Source organism: Anguilla rostrata, chromosome 2 (assembly GCF_018555375.3).
Source record: "Anguilla rostrata isolate EN2019 chromosome 2, ASM1855537v3, whole genome shotgun sequence".
Classification (NCBI taxonomy): domain Eukaryota; kingdom Metazoa; phylum Chordata; class Actinopteri; order Anguilliformes; family Anguillidae; genus Anguilla; species Anguilla rostrata.
This window is the reverse complement of record NC_057934.1, coordinates 21,289,686-21,311,384: the sequence shown is the minus strand read 5'-3', so window position 1 is coordinate 21,311,384 and position 21,699 is coordinate 21,289,686. Positions and strand designations below refer to the sequence as shown.

Sequence of the window (21,699 nt, the reverse complement as noted above, 5' to 3'; positions counted from 1 at the left end):
TTTGTGTGTGTTTGTGTGTGTGGATCTGAGCAAGCGAACAGGCCGCAGTCTTCCCTGGTGCTTGTACCTGTGTGAAGCTCCGGTAACCTGAAGCGGCTGAATTATTGAGCGTGTTTGTTAGGGGACACCCTCCCGCCTGTATCCTGTGACTGACCTCTGCTTTGTCTTCTATAGCCACCGCAGTAAAAACCCTTCCTGTTTTTAGGGTTGACTCGTGGAGTCAAATGTTTGCTGAGATAAACGTACAGTTATTCTTACTCCTGTTTTTGGCTCGTGAGAGGTCACGGTGGATCTATTGAGACGTATATGGACATTCCCACATTTCAGTTACTGATCTCCCAGTGTAATACCCAGGGAAGGGCTTTCCCTCAAAACATTAGCTAATACATTAGAACCTACATGGTTTAAATTAGCCAGGAATTCTTTTGGGGGATTACTGTGTGCAGGTCCCGTGATCTTGGCTTTCAGATCCAGCCGTTGATCATGGAAAAGTAAGTTATTGTCAAATTTTAATTAGTGATTAAATCCACAAAATCGGTGAATAAGTCAGATGCGCATGGTATTGATCCCGTTTGAGTTACATGAACTAGACGGGTAGCAGATAGCATGTGTGTAAGCATAAGAGTGTATGAGTGTGAGTGTGAGTGTGAGTGTGGGTATGGGTGTGACTGTGAGTGAGTGTGTGTATGAGTGTGAGTGTGCATGAGTGTGTGAGAGTGTGCGTGTGTGTGTTTTACACTGTGCATTTCTGTACCGCAGGCATCGGGGCTGGCTGGCTAGGCGGCTGAGCTATGTGCTGTTTGTCCTGGAACGTGATGTACGAAAGGACATGTTTGCCAGGAATGTGGTGGAGAATGTTCTCAACAACAGCAGGTAGGAGAGAGCATGGTTCCCGGTAATGCTGTTTCCCATAAGCACTGTTCACAGAAACACTAGTCCTCATAAGTATGGTTTCCAGCATGTAAAACATTCGCTGTTTCCCATAAGCACTCTTCACAGAAACACTAGTCCTCATAAGTATGGTTCACAATAACACCTGTCTCTTTTAACACTGTTCACAGAAACACTAGTCCCCATTAGTGCAGTTCACAATTACACCTGTCTCTGTTAGCAGTGTTACCAGAAACACTAGTCCCCGTAAGTACTGTTTCCCATCAGCACTGTTCACAGAAACACTAGTCCCCATAAGTATGGTTCCCAGTAATGCAGTTCCCCATCAGCACTATTCACAATAACACTATTCCCCATGAGTACCGTTCACAATAACACCTGTCTCTGTTGACACTGTTCACGGTTTCCATTCAGTCCTTTTCTCATCAGTATTGTTCTCAGTTGTACAGAAACAACTGAGTGAGTCATTCGTCAAACTAAATTTTAAAAAAAGCAACAAGGACATTTAACACCCTGAAAGGGTTAGACCTCAGTGTGTGGTACAAATTTTCCCAGGGTTGTATTACATTTACGAATTTGGTAGACACTCTTATGCAGGGCGAATCTCACATACAAATTAAAAAAAAAAAAAAAAAACATACATTTCTCTTATTTATTCTCTAGCATGTAACTTTAGATGTAGATTTAGATTTCACTGGTGCCGGCCAGAGGTTTACACAGTTGAAGCAGCCCTTACTCATTGTTCACGGGCTGAGGAAAAAGGGCCTTGGCTGGGATTGAGCCCCGCAGCTCTCGGGTCTAACCCCGCCCCCTCTCCGTGCACGTGCAGGGTGGAGAGCGCCACCACGATGGTTGCTTCAGGAGACAACCCGGTTGCCATGGAGTCGGGGGCGGAACAAAAGGCTGTCGGCAAAGTGCGGCAAAAGGCCAGAGGGATCCTGCAGGAAATGGTGGCCAATATATCCCCTGCGTTCATCAGGTACCCCACATAGCTCAGCATCTGCATCTTGCAAATGGGTGTGAGCCAACTTAAAATAGAACCTGTCTTCGTTCCAAGTATACGTTTCGGCACCGTTGTTGAACCTCGGTTTTCTCCCTTCTCTCAGGTTGACCGGATGGGTGCTGCTGAAACTTTTTAATGGTTTCTTCTGTAGCATCCAGATCCACAAAGGTCAGCTAGAGATGGTGAAGAAGGCAGCCATAGAGGTGAGTCTCCCCAGGGTGAAATGTTGACGGTACATTATTTTCTTGTGAGAGGCTTGTAATGGCGTGACGTTGACTGTTTGCCAGGTACATTTGGTACATTATTGGCTTGTGACAGAGTGAGGTGTTGATTGTCAGGTGCTTTATTGACTTGTAACAAGCTTGTAATGGGGTGGAATGTTGATGGTTTGATAGGTACGTTATTGATTTGTAACTTGTTACAGGCTTGTAGCAGGGTGAAGTTTTGATGGACTGACAGGTACGTTATTGATTTGTAACTTGTAACAGGCTTGCAGCAGGGTGAAGTGTTGATGGACTGACAGGTACGTTATTGATTTGTAACTTGTAACAGGCTTGCAGCAGGGTGAAGTGTTGATGGTTTGATAGGTACGTTATTGATTTGTAACTTGTAACAGGCTTGTAGCAGGGTGAAGTGTTGATGGTTTAACAGGTATGTTATTGATTTGTAACTTGTAACAGGCTTGTAGCAGGGTGAAGTGTTGATGGTTTGATAGGTACGTTATTGATTTGTAACTTGTAACAGGCTTGTAGCAGAGTGAAATGTTGATGGTTTAACAGGTACGTTATTGATTTGTAACTTGTAACAGGCTTGTAGCAGGGTGAAGTGTTGATGGTTTAACAGGTACGTTATTGATTTGTAACTTGTAACAGGCTTGTAGCAGGGTGAAGTGTTGATGGTTTAACAGGTACGTTATTGATTTGTAACTTGTAACAGGCTTGTAGCAGGGTGAAGTGTTGATGGTTTGATAGGTACGTTATTGATTTGTAACTTGTAGCAGGCTTGTAACAGGGTGAAGTGTTGATGGTTTGACAGGTATGTTATTGATTTGTAACTTGTAACAGGCTTGTAGCAGGGTGAAGTGTTGATGGTTTGATAGGTATGTTATTGATTTGTAACTTGTAACAGGCTTGTAACAGGGTGAAGTGTTGATGGTTTGACAGGTATGTTATTGATTTGTAACTTGTAACAGGCTTGTAGCAGGGTGAAGTGTTGATGGTTTGATAGGTATGTTATTGATTTGTAACTTGTAACAGGCTTGTAACAGGCTTGTAACAGGGTGAAGTGTTGATGGTTTGACAGGTATGTTATTGATTTGTAACTTGTAACAGGCTTGTAACAGGGTGAAGTGTTGATGGTTTGATAGGTATGTTATTGATTTGTAACTTGTAACAGGCTTGTAGCAGGGTGAAGTGTTGATGGTTTGACAGGTACGTTATTGATTTGTAACTTGTAACAGGCTTGTAGCAGGGTGAAGTGTTGATGGACTGACAGGTATGTTATTGATTTGTAACTTGTAACAGGCTTGTAGCAGGGTGAAGTGTTGATGGTTTGACAGGTACGTTATTGATTTGTAACTTGTAACAGGCTTGTAGCAGGGTGAAGTGTTGATGGTTTGACAGGTACGTTATTGATTTGTAACTTGTAACAGGCTTGTAGCAGGGTGAAGTGTTGATGGTTTGGCAGGTACGTTATTGACTTGTAACAGGCTCCTTACAGGGTGAAGCAGTGACAGTTCACCGGAGAGCCGTGCGGCCCAGTTCAGTGCCTCCATTGCTGTCGTGTTCGTTACGTGCAGCTGCTTCGCAGCCAATCCCGTTCCCCTGAACTTCTGAACCGAGTTCTCTCGGCGCCCAACAGGGTTTCCTGCTGTTCTCTGCAGGGGCGAGGGGCCCTGAGCCACAGCTGCTGCCCCAGGGCAGCGCACAGACTGCGGCGCATAGCATGTAACCAGCCTGCTCCAGTATAGAATGTGCAGGAGGAGAGCAAGTAGAGCCCTGTCTGGCTGCTGGCTGCTGCCTTGACTTACTAAAAATCAGTTATAGTTTAATTTTAAAAGAACGGTTGACAGATCTATTTGATTATTAATGTTTTTAAATCATAAAAAAATGTTTTGCCTTTCAATAAATCAATCAATCAATCAATCAATTCACACGTCTTAGCGCAACACAAAGTGCTTCACAATAAATTAGGAGAACTGATAAAAAGCGGTGAAATAAGGAAAGTGAAATTTTTTTCCTAATTTTCAATCCCAGTCTTGATCGCTGTCTGCGCTCATTGCTGCATGGCGTCGTACGGTTTCCTCTGAATCGTATGACGTCAAGCCACAGCTTCTTCGCCCGCACTTATTCTTTTGGTTGTACTTCATCGCCCATCGAGACTGCTGGACATTTCTCCCTAAATGGTTTGTAGCCATTGCTTGCTGGGCCCGGAATCCGGGCAAAATGCATCTGGTGCTGGTGTCTAATCACGCCGGGGGAACCCTGCCGTCGAACGCTTTGATTTAAACACGACGCTGATGTTGCGTCAGCTTCATTCTCCCCGGACCCCTGACAGCTTTGTCTGCCTTTCGTTACCCTCTCGACAGCAGCGGAGGGATGCTAATCGTGCTAGCTGGGGAATAGGGAGTCCTCATTTTGGCTTTCCGGGCTTCCTCTGAGCCTCGTTGTGCTCTGAGTTGCGAGCGTCTTGCGCCTCTACAAGGGCGGGCGAACGCAGCCCTGTTGCCGGGGAGGCCGGGTAGATACCGAGCTTGGTGTGGTTCAGAATTCTGTGCCGTTACTGAAGTGCCACGATTTCCCGTTCCGTTTTGAATGTTCGTGAGGACATGTGGCCAAAAAAAGGTACAGTTCTGGGGGTCCAGTTGGGTGTGGTCCCTGGTGGTGCAGGGACCTTGGTCTTGTGTTGTACAGTTGGGTGTGATTATTGGTGGTGCACTTCTGTACACTCTAATGCAATATAGTACAGTTGGGTGTGGTCCCTGGTGGTGCAGTTGTGTACAGTCTAATAGCACAGTTGGGGGGTGATTAGTGGTGGTACACTTCTGTACACTCTAATGCAATCTAGTACAGTAGGATGTGGTCCCTGGTTGTTCAGTTTGGCACGGTTGTACACTCAGCGTACAGTGTGATGGAGGAACGTTTCTTCTCTTTCAGCACAATGCCCCCCTGGTCTTCCTGCCCGTGCACAAATCCCACATAGACTACCTGCTCATCACATTCATCCTCTTCTGCCACAACATCAAAGCGCCACACATCGCTGCCGGCAACAACCTCAACATCCCCATCTTCAGGTGAGGGTGCCTGTGCCGGGATCAGATAATGAGTTTTTAAATGTACTAGATGAGAGTTCTGTGGTCTTCTGCTCATTGAACAAAAACTGACCTTTCGGTCGAGCACAGATTTCCTGAGCTATCGCCATGTAACTGTACGTATATAAGTGGACTAGACCATATACTAATATTCCTGATTGGTTGGATCAGAGCCAGTCCGTATTGTAATATTCCTGTTTGGTTGGATGAAAGCCAGACCACACTGTAATGTTCCTGATTGGTTGTGTGAGAGCCAGACCACACTGTAATGTTCCTGATTGGTTGGGTGAGAGCCAGACCACACTGTAATGTTCCTGATTGGTTGGGTTAGAACCAGACCACACTGCATTTACTTAATTTAGTTTTCTGTGTCGTCCTCATTAGGTTTCATATGTTGTGGTACCTGATATGTCAGTAGGGATTAACTTGGCATGAGGAACTGTGGTTCCTCATTTTTGGAAGATTACTCAGTTACATGGCAAGATATATTTATTTTTTTAAGGCGTGTACAGTATGATACTGGATGCTACTTAGTCACTTTGCAGACACACACACCCAAAATGGGTCGCACAGCTTGGATGGGTCAGACATAATCTGTTTTAACAGCTGAATATTTCCTGAAATAACTCTTTTCAAGCACCTTGGCCTGCAGTAATGCCCTGAACTTGCAACTTCTGAGTCCAAATCGTTCCTTTGTCTTTTCAGCACATTGATAAGGAAACTCGGGGGCTTCTTCATACGTCGTAAGCTGGACGACCCTGCTGATGGCAAGAAGGATGTGCTGTACAGATCTCTGATACATGCGGTAGGTGCTGTGTACACGCAAACATGCTTTATATGCTTCTCTGTGTGTATGTATCGACTTATCTCTCTTCTCACTTACTCTTTCTCTTTCTCAATCTCTCCCTCTATATCTCTCTTTGTACCTCACATACCCATTTACCCTTTTTCTTTCCTACAATTTTTCTCCCTCTCTCTCTCTGTCTCTCTCCCTCCCTCTCTCTCTCTCACTCTCTCTCTCTTTCTCCCCCTCTCATTCTCTCTATCTTTCTCCCCCTCATTCTCTCTCTCCTCCTCTCTCTCTCTCTCTCCCCCCTCTCTCTCTCTCTCTCTCTCTCTCTCTCTCTCTCTGTACCCCACCCTTTCTCCCTCTCAGTACACAGAGGAGCTGCTCCGGCAGCAGCAGTTCCTGGAGGTGTACCTGGAGGGGACGCGGTCTCGGAGCGGGAAGCCCTCCCCGGCGCGGGCCGGCATGCTGTCCTTCGTGGTGGACTCGCTCTGCAGCAGCACCATCCCCGACGTCCTCATCGTCCCCATCGGCATCTCCTACGACCGCATCATCGAGGGGAACTACAACAGCGAGCAGCTGGTACGGAACGTGCGCCCCCGAGCTAGTGCTAACGACGCTAACGGCATACAGCAACCTCAGCCACACATCTAGTCCTAACACAAACACTGTTGTCTTCTCAAACCGAAAGAGCGTTACACTTAACACAAGAAAGGCCATCTTTAAAAAAAATTCTGGTTACTTATCCTTTGTTACGGCACCCTCAGCGACCAAATTTCATAAAGATTATGAAACCATATTTTGCAAAACTATTTTCTTGAAATAAAGGACACAACTGAGTCGATGTCAACATTTTTATTTCTAAAATACAGTGGTTTTGTTATATAGGCAAGAGAAAAACATATCTGAGCATATTAGGCTACAGGCACACTGAGAAAAGCGCTAAACTATGCAAAACAAGACCATACATAAAATGTGAAAAAATGGGTAAAGTAATACAAAGTGTAATATTTTAAAATAAGTCATTTCTTCCATCATAAAAAAAAATCTGTAGGCTATGCTTCTCCCTTCCCCTACTTCCACTGTTTGGAGTGCGCTTTTGCACACGCACTGCCTCTCCTCTTACTCATAAAGTCCACAGAAATGCACAGCTTTGGTTCTTTGTGTGAGCACTTCACACAGTTGTCTTTAGCCGTATTCGTACTGCATTTGCCGACATGACATTGCATTTCCAGTTTATTCAAAGTCTCATTTTCGGTGAAAAACTGAACGTATTCCATATTCATTTCTATAACTATAACGCCAAAAAAATGATTTGCCCCCTGAAGTCTTCATAGTAACAGATTTACAGTAGTAATGGGTTGCGTTTATATTGTACCTTCCACGATCACAAAGCGCTTTATAGCATGGGGGGTGCGGGGGGAAACCCCACATCAACCGTGCCCGATGTGTGGCACCCACTCTGGTGGCGCATGGTGCTCCGCTAGCCCACAAACACCACTTCCTGCGGCAGCTTGGTTTTGCTCGTAATCCCCTCCAAGGGCAAAGCCCTGCTTAGCTTTAGACAGTGGGGCGACATAGCTCAGGAGGTAAGACCGATTGTCTGGCAGTCGGAGGGTTGCCGGTTCAAACCCCGCCCTGGGCATGTCGAAGTGTCCTTGAGCAAGACACCTAACCCCTAACCCCTAACTGCTCTGGCGAATGAGAGGCATCAATTGTAAAGCGCTTTGGATAAAAGCACTATATAAATGCAGTCCATTTACCATTTACCAGACACCAGGCCTGAGAAGGCTGCAGGGCGGTGCGACTGCAGAACCGAGCTGATCACACAGATGAAATGACCTTATTGTCGTTCCGTAAGGATACATAGCGACTGCTCCTGCGGTGAGCTGGAGGCAATGCTGTGTCAATGAATATGACTTGGGCAGGCCGGTGCGGTCAATAAGACAACAGGAAGCAAACGACCATAAACCACATTCAGAAAATCTGTTCCTCATTTATTCTTTGTTTCGTCAGCTGGGTCCAAAGACTTAATGTTCAGTGTATGGGGGCAGACAGTGAAAGATGGGTGATCTTCCTGGAGCAGCGGAGTATCAGATATTTTATGACGGTTGACATTTACAACCTCACTGAAGGAAAACCTATTTGTGGCATTGTGAGATCACACACACATGCAAGCAGGCACTCACACACACACACACACACACATGCATGCGCACACTTGAATGATTCACACGTGCACTTGTACATACAAAGGTGACCGGTACAAATCACAACTGCTGCATCCCTAAAACAGTTTAATTGTTTCTATTTAGTGCTGGTCCAGCCCAAAATTGACTAGAGTCTTTTGTGAATTCAAATCATCTGCCCCCTGTTCCCAGGGCAAGCCCAAAAAGAATGAGAGCCTGTGGGGCGTGGCCTGCGGAGTGTTCCGGATGCTTCGGAAGAACTATGGGTGTGTCCGGGTTGACTTCACCCAGCCTTTCTCCCTCAAGGTGAGAGAAACCAACACATTACGGCTCTCTCTAGATGGAAACCTGCTCTGCTGGTCAACATGGACATCATATGTAACAATCCTTTTTACACATATTTTACTGTTCCTTTTACACTTCTCATGTTTTTATTTTTCTGTTACACTGTTCACATATTACTGTTCCTTTTACACTTCTGTATATTTTGCTGTTCATTTCACACTGCTCATATTTTACTGTTCCTGTTAGACTGTCCACATGATACTGTTCCTTTTACACTTCTCATATTTTTCTTTTTCTGTTACACTGTTTACATATTATGTTCCTTTTACACTTTTCACATTGTACTGTTCCTCTTACAGTGCCCACACACTACTGTTCATTTTACACTGCTCATATGTTGCTGCTCCTTTTACACTTCTTATACTTTACTGTTCCTTTTACATTACTCACACACTACTGTTCATTTTACACTGCTCACATTTTACTGTTCCTTTTTACGCTGCTCACATTTTACTGTTTCTTTTACACTACTCACATGTTGCTGTTCCTTTTGCACTTTTTATACTTTATTGTTCCTTTTACAGTGCATCCATTTTACTGTTCCTTTTACACTGCTTAAATGTCACTGTTCCCTTTACAGTTAGATTATGGTTTCATTTATACATCTTACATTTTACTGATTGATTGATTGCAGGAGTACCTGGACACACAGCGATGTCGGCAGCTCCCAGCTCCCCTCTCTCTGGAGAATATCCTGGTTCCCACCATCATCGCCGCACAGTACGTCCCCCTCACTGCAGTAGACCGCAACCCCAGTATCTTTTGGCAGCACACAATTTTCCCGTTGCCTCAGGAGGTTTCTAGAGGGCATTACGCTTCTTCTGGCCCAATGCACACCCATAGGTCACATGGTTAGACCATAGAATTCAATGTGGTTAATAAATTAGGTCATTACAGGCAGTCTAATTAATAATTATTCAACTGACATTGTAACTGGTTTGCTGCTGGCTGCTTGCAACTAAGGTTGACTAATGTCTTTGCCCAGGCCTGACCAAGCTCTCTTCAACGGTGAGGAAGAGGAGCATGGGTCCAGAGACCTGTCGGACGAGCACTGGAGAAGGCTGGTCATCAACAACCTGGCCAAGCACGTGCTCTTCAGTAAGAACTTCTTTCTTGGGCCAATCAGACTTCATCGTGACACATCATTCTCACTCAGCCAGTCACAGTTTCTTTTACATGGTGTATTTGCATCTTGAGCCTGTCACTTCAGACACAATCTCTGTACCGCCAGCTGCGTGTTCTTCAGTGGGTCTGGTTCACAGTGACATATTTACAGCCAATCACGTGCTTGGCTGAGATGGTCTGTTACTTTTTGACGAATCACAGGCTGTCTTTTCATTCTCCAGAATGTAGGACGAGTCTCATTCAGGCACAAAGTGAACTGGAGCAGGATCCATAGGGCAAGGGTGGAATTGCAGTATCAGTGACGTTGGTTGTAAAAGATTAATAGAGCAGCTCGGCCTGTTAGGACACTTTGCTGGAGTATTCTCTCTGTGTCCGTTTATCATCACAGCTCTGTTTCACTGTGAGACTAAAGCTGAGATCTCATCCTCTGTTTCACTGTGGGACTAAAACTATGATCTCATTCTCTGTTTCACTGTGGGACTAAAGCTATGATCTCATTCTGTGTTTCACTGTGAGACTAAAGCTGTGATCTCATCCTCTGTTTCACTGTGAGACTAAAGCTGTGAACTCATTCTCTGTTTCACTGTGGGACTAAAGCTATGATCTCATTCTGTGTTTCACTGTGAGACTAAAGCTGTGGTCTCATCCTCTGTTTCACTGTGGGACTAAAGCTGTGATCTCATCCTCCGTTTCACTGTGGGACTAAAGCTGTGATCTCTTCCTCTGTTTCACTGTGGGACTAAAGCTGTGATCTCATCCTCCGTTTCACTGTGGGACTAAAGCTGTATTTTCAATTTGATTGGTTGAGTGCTGCATATGGAAACACAGGGTACTGTTTGTAAACAGAACTGGGTGTGAAATGCATGCAACTTTTGACATTCCTTTTACGTGCTTGAGAAATTGGTTTACATGCTTGGGCAACACGTTTTCTGTGATATTTGTGATTAATCATTTAAATTTATTCCGCCTCTTATCTTGAAACAATGATCTCCTGCTCTGTCCTTTCAGCCGCGAACAAGTCCTCGGCCGTCATGTCTACACACATCGTGGCCTGCCTCCTCCTGTACAGGCACAGACAGGCAAGTTCTTCTCATCTTCCTGTCTCCCCATACGCTTTGTCTGTCCTGTCCACTGTGTGTAGAAACATTGGACCTGCACAGAAATTCCCCAAACATTATTACATGAATATGCGTTTTGATCGCTTAGTTACTTAAATGTACACAATTATTCACTTCTCTATTGCATTATAGTTGTGATTTTTGTTCTTAAAATGCTAAATGAGACAAATCATCTTTGCATATTGCCCTTACTATGGAATAGCATTCATAGATTTTCACCTTTCAGGTTCAGAAGTGAAAGTCCTCCGCAGTATTTTGTTCCAAGTATTTTGTTGCCGTGCCGCCGGAGGCTTTGCGTGTGTTTTCATGTATCTGTAGTTTCCTCGGAGGCCCATGCTGTCCTGCTGGGTATATGCACTTTTATCTGGCCCCAGGAGCATTGTGGGTAGTTACCAGCCTGGCATCTATGGGCTGTGGGCTGTCCCCAGCTCAGTCACACCAAACACTGCATGGTTGCATCTGTTTGTTTATATGCCTTACGCCATGCATTACACATGTGGACCTTGCAGGAACGGAATAGATATATTTTCAATGTATTGCAAAACTTCACAGTAAAAAGGCAAATATAGACATTATTCCCGCTTAAATGTATTGCAATATATTACACTGCTGTGAAATATATTAACCCTGATACTTTCCAGAAAGTTCGCATTTTTAGAAAATTTTGTGGTATTGTTGTGGGTCATAGCCTTTGTAAGTCACGCAGGTATTTTATTTTAGCCAGAGTAGGTAAAATTTGAGCCCTGTGGGGTGTGGCTAAAGGCGTAGCTTCGCTGCAGGGCGTGGTGCTGTCGAAGCTGGTGGAGGACTTCTTCAACATGAAGGAGGAAATCCTGTCCCGGGACTTTGACCTCGGCTTCTCGGGAAACTCGGAGGACGTGGTCATGCACGCGCTGCAGCTCCTGGGCAACTGCGTCAACGTGACGAGCGCCAACCGCAACACCGAGTTCATCATCGCGCCCAACGTCACCGTCAACGCCCTGTTCGAGCTCAACTTCTACAGCAACGGCCTGTTCCACGTCTTCATCGCCGACGCCATCATAGGTACCAGCGTCCGCATTGCAGCAGCAGCATTGTCTGCATGCCCATTCACCCACCTTAGCTGTAGATCAGTTGTACGTGAAGCATATTCCACCGATCCACCTTTACCTATAGATCAGTTATACCTGAAGAGTTTCCACTGACCCACCTTAGCTATAGATCAGTTATACCTGAAGAGTTTCCACTGACCCACCTTAGCTATAGATCAGTTATACCTGAAGAGTTTCCACTGACCCACCTTAGCTATAGATCCAAGTTATCATATCCTGAAGAGTTTCCACTGACCCACCTTAGCTGTAGGTCAGTTATACCTGAAGAGTTTCCACTGACCCACCTTAGCTGTAGGTCAGTTATACCTGAAGAGTTTCCACTGACCCACCTTAGCTATAGCTCAGTTATACCTGAAGTGCTTCCACTGACCCACCTTAGCTGTAGCTCAGTTATACCTGAAGTGCTTCCACTGACCCACCTTAGCTGTAGCTCAGTTATACCTGAAGAGTTTCCACTGATCCACCGTAGCTATAGATCAGTTATACCTGAAGGTTCCACTGCACCTTAGCTGTAGATAGTAACTAGTTTCATGACCCACTTAGCTATAATCTTACACCGAATGCCTAGTAAATCTTTTACTAGGTTCATGAATACTTATCAGTATAATCTTTTGAGTATAGTCAGTTACTGAAGAGTTTCCATGCCACCTAGCTGTAGTCAGTTAACCTAGGTTCACATCCACGTAGCTGTAGCGTTATACTGAAGTACTCACTGTCCCAAGGTAGTAGATACTGAGGCTTCCACTGTCACGTAGCTGTAGTCAGTATACCTGAAGACCGAGGAGTAGCTGGTTGAGCAGCACCACCAAACTACAGTTATTATCTTATTGTGTTAGTCATCATATTACTAAATAGCTGGCGGTTTAGGGAGGATTAGCATGTATCATGCTAACACAAAGCACCAGAATGGTGATCGTTGAGAGTTGCATTATGCAGTTTTAGCCTTTGCTGTGCATCTGAACTGGGAAGGCAGGAACTACATCATGGGAGGTAAGCAGTGAAATGGTGGAATTCTGCAAACAGTGGGTGGACTGGTCACAATCTTAATCACACAACGCTTCCGAAATGATTCTCTTACAAAATGAGCTGAGGTTGTGTTGTCTGGCCCTAGTCTTTTTTTCACCACATATTTGCGGTCTCATCGCGTTTTGTTTGCCTTTTTGATTTGTTTTTTCCCAGCATGCAGTGTGCTGGCGTTGCTGAGAGAGCCGGCTGGGGAGGCGGAGCAGGGCTCGCTGAGGACCCTGGTCAGTCAGGAGCAGCTCGTCAGAAAGGCAGCGGGGCTCTCCCACTTCCTGTCCAACGAAGTCGCTGTGGCGTTAGTGAGTGCAGCTTCACTGCTTAAGACTTACTGTGCAGCTCCTTCTCCCCCTATTGGCACTGTGTGTAACTGCAGCCTCACTGGTACAAATCGAGCAATATCGCAACACTTTGTATTATTTATTGATAAATATTTTTGGTGTGTGTGCAATATGTTCAGTTCATACACACAAAAATATTGTGCATGTGCAGTGTGTTCAGCGTGATTATGTGTGTGTAAAATGTGTCCCGTATGAGTGTGTGTGTTCAGTGTGCATAGTGTTTTCAGTGCGTGTGTGCATGTAGGGTGTCCTGTGTGTTTGTGTATTGCGTGTTCAGTATGCGTAATGTCTGATTTCTCTCCTGATTGCAGCCCTGTCAGATGATATATCAGGTGTTCCATGATGCAGTGACCCGGCTGATCCAGTATGGAGTCCTGTACGTGGCAGAGGTACAGAGCCCACTCTTTTACTACTGCTGCTTCTGCCACAAATGCACTCTCCTGTAGTCATGTCTGTGCTGTGATGACCGTGTGGTCGTGTCTGTGCCTTAAAGACTGTGTGATCATGTCTTTGCCTTAATGACCATGTGGTCGTGTCTGTGCCTTGATGACCATGTGGTCATGTCTGTGCTGTCAGGTCCGTGTGGTCATGTCTGAGCTGTCAGGACCATGTGGTCATATCTGTGCTGTAATGACCGTGTGGTCATGTCTGTGCTGTAATGACCGTGTGGTCATGTCTGAGCTGTATTGACCGTGTGGTCATGTCTGAGCTGTATTGACCGTGTGGTCATGTCTGAGCTGTATTGACCATGTGGTCATATCTGTGCTGTATTGACCTTGTGGTCGTGTCTGTGCTGTCAGGACCGTGTGGTCATGTCAGTCCTGTAATGACCCTGTGGTCATTAGTGCTCAGTGTTAATGGTGGTGTGGTCTGTGCTCTAATTTGAACACGGTTCCTCTGTGCCCTGATGACCATACGGTCATCACACTGTGCTCTGCTGAGCGTGTGATTTTACCCCTGCTTCAGGAGGACCAGGAGGAGCTCAGCCCCACTGAGGAGCCCTGGCCAAAGAAGTTTGGGGAGCCCCTGTCCTGGCGCAGCGACGAGGAAGACGAAGACAGCGACTTCGGCGAGGAGCAGAGAGACCGCTACCTGAAGGTAGGCCAAGTCCTGTGACTGTAAACATGTCAGAGCTTTAGCACTCCAGCAAGAATGAAGCAACCAGTCTTATAACGCCCCTCAATCAGCAGAGGTGTACATTCCTGCCCTGTTCCATGCAGATTATTGCTATTCAGATTCATTTTCAGCTGTCCTAATCTGGCGCAGTTTCCAGTGTAGATGACTAATGAAGGTCTCTGTAGTAATCTGAATCTCTAATCCAACTCCAGTCCCTCTGCTAAAGGCTCTTCATGCCTTGGGGATTTTTTATGTATGAACAACCCCTTACAGATAAACTGAATAAGGCCCCTTCCATTGACTTTCATTCAGAAATTCCCCAAGTTGCTGTCTCAGTTTGAATGCAAAGCCCAATGACAGTATTGTTTTCAACAGTGTTCATTTCATTGCAAACACAAATAGGAAATGGTTGCTGCTGTGCGAGAGGACAAAATTACCTGCATTTATATATATTTTTGTTATTGAGTGTAGTGCTTACATGTCACACAAGCAAATTACCCTCTGGAGTCACAGTTATGCCCCTGCCCTGAGCTCTAAAAGTGACAAGGATATGAAACACCAGCATCATTTAGTTTTTTTGCTGGCTTTTATAGTCTTCACCCAAACCTCTTTGAGTGTTATAGTTCCTGACCTCACAAGGATGCAGGAGGAAGCCAAAAGGAACTCATACATGCCCAACTAAATTGGGTGTGAGGTCATCTCTCCCCTTGAGGGTTGAACCAGGCAAGACTGGCACATAAGAATTCACAGTGTTCAGAAAAAAAAAGCTCCTCCTCAAAAATAGCTTGAAAAAATGGTTGGGGTTTTATGTGTAGATTGTAAACGTCCACTTGGACTCAAAGATGAACTGATTAGATTTTGGTGGTCAAAGGTCAAGGTCACTGTGACTGCACAAAACACGTTTTTGCCTTGATGGAATTTCTTCACTTTTGGCACACACGTCCACTTGGACTCAAGGATGGACTGATTAGATTTTGGTGGTCAAAGGTCAAGGTCAATGTCCGTCCCATTCTCTCATGAATGCGATATTTCAGGAACGCCTTGAGGGAATTTCTTCAAATTTAGCACAAACATCCACTTGGCTTCAAGGACGAACTGATTAGATTTTGGTGGTCAAAGGGCAAAGTTCAAGGTCACTGTGACCTCACAAATCACATATTTGGCTATATCTCAAGAGTTCATGTGCTAATTATGACCAAGTTTCACACAAATGTCTAATAAGATAAAATGATGAAGTGATGACATTTGACATCCAAACTGGCTACTGGTTGGCGGAGGCATACAACCGCATGGCGGTATTTCTAGTTTTAGTTATGCACTGTGTATGTACCATTGGGTACTGATTAGGTTCGGCTGGCTGCTTCACTGTAAAACCCTGCATGTCATGTTCAAGGCTCTGGCTCGGTAGTGTAATGGACTCCTACAAAATCACCCCAAGACCAAATGAGAACCACTGCACTTATATCTCTGAGAGGAGCCCAGCCGAGCACTGTGCCCCGGCCTTCTACACACGACCGGAAACCTCGCCGTCTTCCAACCGCCGCAGGTGACCGACACCCGACCGCGCTCCTAACCGCGACCGTTTCCCGATCGCTGCAGGTCAGCGTGTCTGCGGAGCACCAGGAGTTCTTCACGTTCCTGCAGCGGTTGCTGAGCCCGGTCCTGGAGGCGTACAGCGGGGCCGCGATCTTCGTGCACGGCCTCCACCGCCCCGTGGCCGAGAGCGAGTACACGCAGCAGCTGTTCAGATACCTGCTGACCCGCACGGAGAAGAAGGTGGCCGTGTTCGGTGAGCTCACCTCTTGTGAGCGCCTCCTCGGAGGCGTTCCTCAAGCCTTGCGTTGGTGCTGGCTGGATACATTCAACCGGGGTCATATTGGGGTGGCAATGGAGATTTAGTGACGTACTGTGTATGTGTGTACAGTGTACTGAACCGGAGCTGTACGTACATACAGTTTTAACTGAGTTAGTGAGCAAACCTTAACTATATGTCTATACACGGCCATTTAGCCGACAGCTGGCGCTTGGGGAACTCGTAGCCGTTGCCCACTGAGTCACTATCCTTATGCCCTAGATGGAGAAAAGTGAGTGAGTGCATGATAATGCGTGCAGGCCTGCATAGCGGGGCGTTGCATGTAGGTGTGTGCACTTAACTGTGCATGTGTTACCATTTTAAACAAAGATGAGTTTTCACCCCCCTACTTCAGTTTTGGTGACAATCAGTTTAGTCATTGCTATCAGAGTATCAGAGTAGTCGTTGCAATATAATGTAAAATATTTAATATTATATGTTTATATTACTACAGTATATACAGTCATCTCCACAATGCTTGACACCAAGGCATATTTTTTACTTGATCTGGCTCTCATAATGAAGAAAAACCCCTACAAACCTGTTCAGTAGATCAGAAACATTCTTCAGGAGGCAGGCGTGCATGTGGCAGTGACTACTGTCCGGAGAAGACGAACAGAAATACAGAGCCTGCACTGCAAGATGCAAACCACTAGTTGGCTGCAAAAACAAGATAGCCAGGTTACAGTCTGCTAAAAAGTACATAAAACAGCCTGCAGAGTTCTGGACAAAGTTCTTATTGACAGATGAGACCAAGATTCACTTGTATCAGAGTAATGCAAGAGCAGGTGTGGAGGCCCAAAGTAACTGCCAAAGACCCAAAGCACTCCCTTTCATTTGTGAAACCTGGTGGGATTTTAGGGTTTAGGCACGTATGGCTGCCACAGGTGCTGGCTCACTTGTTTTTATTGATTATGTACAGTAACTGCTGATAGCAGAATTAATTCTGAATTAATTCAGAAGCACCGTACCTGCTCAGGTTCAACCCTATGCCTCCAAATTCATTGGACGGTGCTTCATCTTACAGCAAGATAATGATTAGAAAACTAGAAAAATGCTTTATTTGCCAAGTCATTTACCCGATCTGTTTCCAATTGAACATGTGTTTCATATGCTGAAGAGAAAATGTTTGGAAACTGTCCCCCAAAACAAGGTGAAGTTGGCTGCTGTACAGGCCTGGCAGAGCATCATGAGAGAAGATGCTCAGCACTTGGTGATGTCTGTGGGTCACAGATTTCAAGCAGTCATTGATATGTACCAAAGTACTAAACATGACTGCTTTCATTTGCGTAACATTAATATTGTCACACACCAGCTTGACACCCCTGGGTGGGAGATGCGGCAGGTGCTGTGGAACACCGTTGGTTGCCGCATGGAGAGAGAGCGCTCCCACACAAACATGAAATAAAATAAACAATCCTCTTCACCCTTCCCCCTCACGGGTTCCCGGCGAAAAAAAATAAACTAAAACAACAAGCTAAAATAACAAAGACAAAATTAAGTAAAACGGTGTGACCACTTTCCCGTGCGCTGCCCGTAGCTGACCCGCCTTCCCGGCCAGGTCTCAGCTCCTCCAGCATCCCAGCTGAGGATTACTTTCCTTGATTTTTGTGCTCAAACAAAAACGAAACAAAAATCATAAACACGCTCTCGGTGTGAGCTCCCGGTCTCTGCCCCGAACTGAGGAGAGCAGCACACCTTTAAGCACCTGGGCTGATTAGCTAACGCAACCCAGGTGCGTGTGCTCTCTCCACCAGCCGGCACAGCCGAGACCGATCCGCCTCTCCGGCGGACCGAATGCCACAAATATGTTCCAAACCATCATGGTACTCTGAAATGGGGGGTATATATGTATATTAAGTGCTGTAATTTCTATATGGTGAAACAAGTGTATAAAAATACTGTTAAATTAATGCGGAGAATGTACACTTTAATCACATGGAAATTTGATTACAAACATAGAATTCTGGTGGAGTACAGAGCCAAATTAAGAAACATAATGGAGCTGACTGTATTTACATATTGTAGTGATTATTTTTCATTTCTGTAAATCTGTCAGCTTTGTACTTGCTTCTGTGTTATGTTTGTGTCCTTCCATCTTTCTATGACCGGCTGCTCTGTATAAGAACTACCATAAGCCTGCCATACAAAACAAATTGGTAATCATTTATGTGTTCAAAAAGGACATTTGATTAGCAGGTATAATAGTGATATTGATAATTCTCTCTCGCTGTCTCCCTCTCACAGGGGAAAGTGCGACACACTACCTCGTGAAGAACACAATAAGAACCTTCAAGGAACTGGGGGTAAGATAAATGTGTTTGCCAAGCCTTCCCTGAACTTTTCAGCCGGTCTGTTCTTCTGCTGGCCCCGTTTTTATGAAACTTGTCAAACAAGTTTACCCCCCTCAGCTGAGCTAAGCAGATGGGAGTTAACCATTCCTTATGTGGTTGTTGAGCCCTGTAAAGGAGGAGGAGACTAGCATAACTCCGCCCCCTGTCCTGCAGGTCCTGAAAGAGAGCCGCGAGAAGAAAGTCACGCTGCTGGAGGTCAGCAGCACCTTCCTACCTCAAGCAAACAGAACAAAGCTCCTTCAGTACATCCTGGGTTTCAGCCTCTTGTAAAGCGTGACACACACACACACGCACGCGCACACACACGCAAATATGCGCACATGCAAGTACACAAACACACAAATACTCTGCAAAAAGGGCTTTTGCTGGCTAGTTAAAAAAGGTGCTATTCTATGGCAAAGCTTTACCAGGAAGTGCCTTCATAAAATGAACTTACGGGATAATAGGCTTCTCTTCAGTCTTCCTCCGGATTAGACATTTAACACGTGACGTGCAGCTAATCGCTCAGAGCAGTGCTTGTGCACCACCCGTAATCCCTGAATGTACATTTGAGCGTTTTCGCCAGTGAAAGCCCTAGCTTTTAATCACTTTTTTTGTTTTAACCATGAGAATGGGGTTTTATTCATCTCCGCTGTTTGTCCTCGCTCAATAGGGCACGAATGTCATGCTTGGCACCCAGCAGGTTTCCTTCGCTGTGTCAAAAAAGTGAGGTGAGACCGCAGATACACCTACGGTCGGGAGATGATCGTGACGGTTACGAATGGTGATAATGAACGGCGATTATCAAGGGCATTTTATTCTGTTTGCTTTTGAAGCATGCGTCTAGGGGAGTAAAACAAAGTGCGTAAGGCTTAAGGATTTCCAGTATCGTGGAAACTCCAGGAACTGTAAGGCAGACGCTAAATTTGAGGTCATCTCACTCTCTGAGACGCTACATTGTGTCTTGTGAGAGACTAGTTTTGCTTTCTGAGAATTAGACTGAGAGTTCTAGATATTGTACTTGCCCAAGTGGTATTAGATTCAGTTTGTGGCTGGGATATTAATGTGATGACATCAGCTGCAGAGCAAATATGGTATTCTCAGTGATCTGTAGAATTGTCCATTGAAGAAAACATTTGAGTTTGACTGCGCTATCCCATTATTTCTACCCGTCTGTCGAGTGATGTCATTATAGTTAACACCCAAATAATGCATTACATTCAGTCAACCTTGCCACAGTGTTACATAAACAATGTGTGTTGTTTGGGTGTACGTTCTATCAGTGGTACAGCAGTACAAAAACAATGTGAGTTTGTTATATGGTGGTGCATTCTGTCAATGTTGCTACAATGTTACCTAAACAATGTGAGTGTGCAGATCAGATTTATATTCAGTCAGCTTTGCTACAATGCTATGTAACCACCCAAACAGTTGTACAATGCCGTTGGGTGTGACCTGTTAGCATTTCTCAGCAAGTGCAAAATGTGTAGGTTTCCATTGAACAGTCAATGTTGTGGTTCCTTTGTATGTTTGAGAAGAGCGTGTTAGCAGCGTTGGGATTTCTTTTCCAGTTTTAAATGTGTCAGAGTAGCCTTACTGCGCTTCACTGTTGCATTAAACATTCTGTAACTCCTGAAGATGGATGGAATCGCTGAGAAAAGTCTAAACTTAACCCACAGCTTTCGGTCTTTTCATTTTGCACTGTATACTACGAGTTAAGTGTAGTACTCTTTGATTGGTTGAAGTGTGAAAGGGAAGACTACAGGAGAGCTACACCCATAAGGCGGACTGAAGCAAGTCATTTGATAAACTTGGCATAGCCTCGTGTTGCTTAAGGCGGGCTAAAACTCCCATGAATGTGAAGTTTGAAGATGCACATTGTCCACATAAGTACAACTTGTCATCAGCGCCACACAGTGAGGAGCCAGGTGGTAAAAATTTAAAAATATGGCCCCCGTTTCGTGTACAAAAAAAAAAAAGTTATGTGTTATATTTTGTAACATTGCTGTTGCAATTACGTTTCAGTTATCACCACAACCGTGTAAGCTATGGTAAACCTAGGTTACCCTCAGCTAACCCTAACTTGAAAATAGGTAGTAAATCATTAGAATAATTGGATTGGATGAAGTGTACATTTGAATGTCGTAGATGTGCCTGTGTAGTCATTAGTGATCTGTGAAAATACTGTTTTTTTCCCCCTTACATCTATTTCACTAAATTATGTCAGTAAAGGTTTGAGGCAACATGGAAACTTGCAGTTTCAATAACGATAATTGTTATGCATAATAATGATAATAATGAAAATTATTACACATAATATGTTTAACCACATGTTGACTCTCGGTTGCAAAAAGAGATGTGAAAATAGATTTCCCCCCCCCCCCCCGTTTCCCAGCTTGCTTCAGTAGGAAGGCTGTGATAGGCTTTTGGTTGGTTTAATGTTTGATTTTTTTATTTTATTTTTTTTTTTTTAAACACAATAAACTGTATTAATACAATGCCCATAGGATCCTGCAGGAAAAAAAAATTGTGATTGAGTGAGGTTTGTCCTATGACATATGCCTGCATTTATGTTTAGTACTGTGAAATCCATTAAATATTCAAAAAGAGTTTTCAGTACTGATGTCCTTCGTTGACAATAGCCCGCATTTACATTTACAAAGGACTTACTTTGTCATTGAAGTGGGCCTGATTGGAAGTCACTAAAATCTGGACCTCACAATAGTGATTCCTTGAGCACAATACCCAATAAGCCCCCACCTGGGTTACAAACATGTTTGTGTTTGTAAAACAGGAACCCATTCTTCCATATTTTACCCTTAGATAGAAGAGTAGGTTTTTGGAATGCTTTCTGCAGAATTATAAAACAGTGTTCTAGAACTCCATTGCTTTCAATAACCACTAACAGTTGTTACATCAGCTATAGAATGTTTTTGATCTCACACCTTAGAATTTACACCAAGCCATAGTGCAACAAAAACTATAAACTCGTTAGCTTTCGCCACTTGGTCTTGTCCCTGAAGATGTTGTGCGAGTAAGTCCATTAGGTTTCCAAAGGCTACCAATTTAGTTCCACTGCACCAAGTGCCCAAATGCTACCTGTTGTCACCAGTGAGAGCCATGCTAATCCTCTAGTTGGAGGTAGTGCATGGAGTACACCTGTAGTGTGTGGCAAAAT

At 44.7% G+C, this 21,699-nt stretch overlaps 1 protein-coding gene across 2 annotated transcripts in view; it reads left to right on the top strand.

Moving 5' to 3' along the window:
* gpam (glycerol-3-phosphate acyltransferase, mitochondrial) overlaps positions 1–21,131 on the top strand; it is a 32,081-nt gene extending 10,950 nt beyond the window's left edge. For both annotated transcript variants that reach the window (XM_064321161.1, XM_064321162.1), the window contains exons 5-21: positions 760–873; positions 1,721–1,870; positions 1,998–2,097; positions 5,050–5,186; positions 5,910–6,009; positions 6,361–6,573; positions 8,373–8,486; positions 9,160–9,245; positions 9,511–9,623; positions 10,659–10,729; positions 11,548–11,812; positions 13,039–13,181; positions 13,532–13,609; positions 14,187–14,318; positions 15,936–16,125; positions 18,436–18,494; positions 18,696–21,131. In XM_064321161.1, coding sequence (XP_064177231.1) covers positions 760–873; positions 1,721–1,870; positions 1,998–2,097; positions 5,050–5,186; positions 5,910–6,009; positions 6,361–6,573; positions 8,373–8,486; positions 9,160–9,245; positions 9,511–9,623; positions 10,659–10,729; positions 11,548–11,812; positions 13,039–13,181; positions 13,532–13,609; positions 14,187–14,318; positions 15,936–16,125; positions 18,436–18,494; positions 18,696–18,812 — 2,182 coding nt within the window. In that variant the 3' untranslated portion in view covers positions 18,813–21,131. The remainder of the gene's footprint in view (positions 1–759; positions 874–1,720; positions 1,871–1,997; positions 2,098–5,049; positions 5,187–5,909; positions 6,010–6,360; positions 6,574–8,372; positions 8,487–9,159; positions 9,246–9,510; positions 9,624–10,658; positions 10,730–11,547; positions 11,813–13,038; positions 13,182–13,531; positions 13,610–14,186; positions 14,319–15,935; positions 16,126–18,435; positions 18,495–18,695) is intronic.
* Positions 21,132–21,699: the final 568 nt, after the last annotated feature.